Consider the following 6,186-nt stretch of genomic DNA (forward strand, 5'->3'; position numbering starts at 1 on the left):
CCAATCAAATGCACTTTAAAGATGTTAAATTGCACCATTTGGTTCGCTGGTGTCAGCGCCTTTTCTGCAAAAACAAAAAGGAAATATTGCAATGAAATAATTTATTTTTCAGAGCAATGACCGTAGGAGAAAATGTAAATTAAATACAATGTGATTGTTTTAAAGGGATCAGAAATATTTTGGCACTGAAAATAGCGGACAGTTACTGCACTTCTACATTTGAAATATAAATACCATGTTTGTGCCATTTCAGCTTAATTAAATGTCTTGTAGACCATGTCTGATCTTAACACAGAGTGCGGGGAAATGAACTCCATGAGCTGACTGTGTACATGTTGCTCTGTCGTGTCCGAAGCTTTGGCTGGAGCGGACTGGGAGTTAGCGACACCTCCTAGGTTTCTTTTTTTTTTTCTTTTTGTCTTTCTAAAATCCCTGAGTTTGGCCAGCAGCTTTCTGCTCCCTTTGCACGCCCGGACATCCCATTGGACAGCTCCTGCGCTTTCGTAGGCGGAGCTTCCCTGGCAGCAAAAAAGGAGGAAAGAATTTAACTGCGCAAAAGTCCTCTGTAGTGACGGATGTCCGAAGTTCAGAAGTTTTTCAGTGTGCGTTTCATTGGGACACAAGGATGGGGACAGCTTAAACACAACAAGTTGCACTGCGGTTAAGACTTTTCCCTCTTTTGCTTTTTTTTTTAAGTGAGGAACGAAGTCTTGTGATTTGAGCGCCACTATCTCCAAAGGAGTTAGAAGAGGAGCACTCATTCTGCGTTTTTTGGAGCGTTATTTTGGCCGGATCAAAGTGAAGACATGCAGGCTCGCTACTCCGTCTCCAGTCCCAACTCACTGGGCGTCGTGCCGTACATCAGCAGCGACCCGAGCTACTATCGGGCCGCAACCACTGGGGGATACACGGGGATGCCAGCACCTATGAACATGTACTCTCACGCGGCTCATGACCAGTACCCTGCCAGCATGGCCCGGGCGTATGGACCCTACACACCCCAGCCTCAGCCCAAGGATATGGTCAAACCCCCTTACAGTTACATTGCGCTCATCACTATGGCTATCCAAAACTCGCCTGACAAAAAGGTGACCCTGAATGGGATTTACCAGTTTATCATGGAAAGGTTTCCATTTTACCGAGACAACAAGCAGGGCTGGCAGAACAGTATCAGACACAATCTGTCTCTGAATGAGTGTTTTGTTAAAGTGCCCCGTGATGATAAAAAGCCCGGTAAAGGCAGCTACTGGACCTTGGACCCAGACTCTTACAACATGTTTGAGAACGGGAGCTTCTTGAGAAGGAGACGGCGTTTCAAAAAGAAGGACGCACTAAAAGAGAAAGAAGAGCGGCTGCAGAAGGAGATACCGCCGAGGCAACAGGGCCGGGAGCAGGAGCAGCCGGTGCAGGGCTCCCAGCCTGTGAGGATCCAGGATATAAAAACCGAGAACGGGGCGGTCACGCCACCACAGGCCGAGTCGCCTTCCTTGAGCTCCGTTCGCAAAATCGAGAGTCCAGACAGTAGCAGCATGTCCAGCGGGAGCCCCCACAGCATCCCCTCCAATAGGTCCATTGGTATGGACAGTACCGAGCACCACCAACATCACGGCCAGGCCTCGACGCAGGGCTTCAGCGTAGACAATATCATGACCTCCCTCCGGGGATCTCCACAAGGGGCCACTGAGCTCAACTCCAGCCTCACCGCCTCCTCCAGGACAGGTATAACACCGTCTTTGTCCTTAAACTATTCTCCAAGTCAGACATCTGTCTATAGTTCACCCTGTAACCAAAACTCCATCTCCACTACCTCCAATGCAACTTATCATTGTAACATGCAAGCCATGAGCCTTTACGCTGGGGACAGATCTAGCCATTTGGCACCGAGCACCACCGTGGACGAAACGTTGCCAGATTACTCAGTCACAACCACCTCATCCTCCCTGACCCACGGTAATCTAAACTCTGGGCAGGAAAGCCACCATCCCCACCAAGGAAGGCTGACCTCATGGTACCTCAACCAGGCCGGGGACCTGGGCCATCTGGGTGCAGCTTACCCAGCACAACAGCAGAACTTCCATGCGGTCAGAGAGATGTTTGAATCCCAAAGAATTGGCTTGAATAATTCACCTGTGAATGGGAATAGCAGCTGTCAGATGTCATTCCCACCAAGCCAGTCCATCTATCGCACATCGGGAGCATTCGTGTACGACTGCAGCAAGTTCTGACCAACAAAACAAAAACAGCCCAAAAACAGGGTCAGTATTTCCCCCTCACGGTGTTTGAACTCGTTCAGTTAAATCCAGCGTTGTTGCCCTTCCTTGCCTCCCTCACTCCCACATGGACTAATATGAAACAGAAAAGAAAACAAAAAAAGACTTGATCTTTCTAAAGAACAGTGTTACTGCAAATAACACGTAAGTCTCCCTTTGCTTTTGTGGCTTTATGTGATGTGTTAAATATATGTCACTTTTCATGGACGTGTAAAATGCATATAGTAATTTATTTCTAAACTGTAGCCGGATATTATGGACCAAACACCAAAAAAGTGTTTCTAAATTGAACTGCCTTAAGTGTCCTAAACAATTGTTCCATTATAAAAGTAAGAAAAAGGAACGTGTATATCGCCGTACTATTTCAAAGAATCTTCATTTGTTGAAAAAAATATTCTGAAGGATTTGTTTGTTTGTTTAATAAATTGTCATTTTATGAGAGTTAAAGTTACGCCTCATTTCTTGCAGACTTGAAAACAGGCTCGCGATATTTTACACCCGAGCTGTTAGTTTAGTGAAGTGACCCCTCGGATTTAATTCATTTAATTGTGTGTGTGTGCGTGTGTGTGTGCGCGTGTGTGTGTTCGTGTGTGTGCGTGCGTGTGTGTGTGCGTGTGTGTGTGTGTGTGTTTTGTTTCCCAAATAATTTAAAGACAATTAAATATATTCGTACTGTGATCTGCTGCAAGGACACGACCTTATTTACACATAAAAGTAAAACTTCCCTGGAGGTCGCCTTATATCTTCTTCATGAGAGATGTAGAAATTATGAAAAATATTAGGATGTACTGTTTCTTGTTCGTACTTCATACAACATACATATATATATATATATATATATATATATATATATATATATATATATCAATCTCAAGCAAGAGGCGTTGAGTTTTATAACAGATGATTAGAACTCAAAACGATCTTTAGTCAGAGCGCCTGGAAAGAGCCTGCACACAGCACAACTTTGTTTTGGACTGCGTTGTGTGTTTACTGGCGCATACCAGCGCTTACTTAATATCATACCGCACATGCCAAAGATAGTGCCGTTGTCACTTCAGTTTTGATGTCTGAGTTCTGACTAGTCTGACGTGACGCTGACAAACATAACCGTCACGGTTTTTTTTTTCAATATATGTAAACCGCTATTTTAAAAAGGTTGTTGGTATTTAACTAAAGACAAATAAGTAGAAGTTAGTCCAATTGAGGTTTTACTGTAGTCCTTGTTGAAAGGTGATGTAAATATATATTTATTAATAGCATAAGTTTTGTTTTTCCTTAGTAGGATTAATGGTAAGAGTCGCTTACATGCTTTAAAATGCAGCTCACGAATTTCCTTTAAAAAGGTAAAAAAAAAAAAGGTATCCCACTGCTCTAATTTATGATTAAAGCGTCATTTTATCTTATTTGACTTTATAATTTATTGCGAGTTATATTTATTAAATGCAGACAAATTTATTTTAAATATTTTTCTACTTTAGTAGCCTTTTATGAAATAGCCTTGATAAAGATCTACAGTTTGCATAACAACAACAATAATAACAACAACAACAACAATAATAATAATAATAATAATAAAGGCATCTCACCATATATATATATATATATATATATATATATATATATATATATATATATATATATATATATATATATATATATATATATATATATATATATATACATATATATACATATATATATATGGTTTAATGAAACAGGAATGATAGCCTTTAGCTGGCAAATAACTTGTAATAAGCTACAGTACAGATTTTCTACTCGAGTTTCTGTTAACGCCGTTTTACTTACTTTTTGAGGATAATTTAGAGGATTTCTATAAAATAGTTTCCCACTGAACAGAAACGGAGGACAACGCGTCTACAACTCCGTGACTGACGACAATTCTTATTGCATGTTTTAAAACCCAGTTTCTAAAATGGAAAATGGTTTGGATCTTTTTCTTTCGGCAGCTGCAGTCCTTTAGATCAACATGAAGGATAATAGAACAAAATAACTGCATGCCACGTGAATATAATATGAGGCCTTAAAGCATGTTTATATTTTTATGAATAGAAGTCCAACTTAGCACAAAAGCCTGCTTATGTGCGTCTTCCGGGTCTCCGATTGCACCATAATCAGGCTCATAAAAGTCATTAGATAGTTTCTCAAGTGTAGGCCTAATAAACAAACGTCGTGTTAGTCAAAAGATTGATGGCGCTCTCACAGAATGGACCAGGTCAGGAAGGAATAAAATTCAATCAGAGAGCTGGAATCGTTTTTCATGAGACGGAAAAGGCAGAGAGGGAGACGGGGGTCAATGAGGAGGATGTCGGTCGCCAGAGCACCATCAACAATATAACAGGACATAGCACATACAAAGAGAGCAAGAGAAAGAGAGAGAGGGAGAGGATGATGAGTTAGTTTGGTTTATCCCATATGATTTCGATTGCTTAAAACTGTAAACATGGTGAACAAAATGTTTCAGAAACGACTTTCAAATGTGCAGAATTTAGGCATGCCACAAAAAAAAAGAAAAGAAAAAGATTATAGGTGGTACTAGAATGATTCTGCAGGGGAATCAGCAGCATGCTGGAAGTTTCCTACGTGGGGCCCGGGGGCTTTCATCCATCCCGAGGGTTCCCACAGCAAAATAGGTACAAATTCAATTTCGCCTTCATTTCCTTTTTCGAAGGAAGGACTAGAATGAATTTTTTTTTTCTTATTCATTTGCTTACAGCTATATTTCCACCTACAGTAGAGATGGCTGTGACCGTTATTTCTCACAGCAAAACACTCTAATCAGATGTTGCTCAGAGCTCATTGTCATTAAACATGGCACGTCTTTTTATGGCTCCCTAACAAGCAGACATTTGGAGACTACTGTCTGAGTCTGTGTAGAGGCTTTAGTCTGCTTCTCCCTGAAACGTTCCGCTACATTCCTGAAAATGCACAACATCCCTCACTGCTTTGGGTCATCTAGCAAAGATAAAAGAGTCAGTGCTGGTCCTGTCTTTAATATAACAATAAAGAATTTAAAAAAAAATTAAATATGTTACATCGTTGATTTGAAAGCAGATAAAAGTCGTGTTACACGAGCTTCCTCTTTTGAAATATATTATAGAGTATGATTTTTGTCAAATACAGCTTGGTCGTAATTTATGTTTCATAGGTTTGACTGACACACTACGGCGTCCATAAGCGGGAGGTTTTGTTTGTGGGTCAGGTCAAAGTTCAACAAATGCACCTAAGAAGTAAACAACTGATATACGAGTAATATATATATATATATATATATATATATATATATATATATATATATATATATATATATATATATATATGCAACAACATTACATAATATATTCTCCTCAATGTATAGATTACAGCTAACGAAAAACAGTGATGCGCATGCAGGTAGCAAGTCAGAGGCAAAGCTTCACTCCAGCTTTAGATTTGACTTGTCTCAGTCAATGTGATGGCAGAATGGCAGATTAGAGGTTTATATTTTGTTTTATCATAACTTGTTATGGCTGTGGATAAAAGTTTGAAGTTTTCTTTGATATAAACACGGATATTTTACCAGGACAAAAGACAGTTCACTTTCCTTTCGCCATCTCTATAGTATTTTTAAGGTCGTAAAACAGTGGCCTTTATAAAATTTGCAGTTGTTTTTTATAACTCATGAACCAACTACTATTTAAATACTGGATTATTACGTTGGCCTCGACTGCGACCAGCTGTGTATAAAGCGTAAAGTAGGTCTACCTTGACTGAACTTTTTCCTCCTAACACTACCTGCAAACAGGAATATACTAATGCGTAATTTCGGATATGCACCTTTTCTTTTTTTTTCTTCTTTTTTTTTAGTTGTTCCCCCCTGTTCCGCTGGGTTTAAAGGGGGGAGGGCAGAAAAGGAGAA

The 6,186-nt window shown here is 40.1% G+C and overlaps 1 protein-coding gene across 1 annotated transcript; it reads left to right on the top strand.

The window, feature by feature from the left end:
• Positions 1-540: 540 nt before the first annotated feature.
• On the top strand, positions 541-2,717 carry foxc1a (forkhead box C1a). Its single transcript, XM_080861426.1, has one exon. It carries the CDS (start codon positions 807-809, stop codon positions 2,223-2,225), a length of 1,419 nt encoding a protein of 472 aa, XP_080717552.1. The 5' UTR covers positions 541-806; the 3' UTR covers positions 2,226-2,717.
• The last annotated feature ends 3,469 nt before the right edge of the window (positions 2,718-6,186 follow it).

This window comes from Rhamphochromis sp. 'chilingali' (assembly GCF_963969265.1).
Source record: "Rhamphochromis sp. 'chilingali' genome assembly, chromosome: 16".
In the NCBI taxonomy this organism is placed as follows: Eukaryota; Metazoa; Chordata; class Actinopteri; order Cichliformes; family Cichlidae; genus Rhamphochromis; species Rhamphochromis sp. 'chilingali'.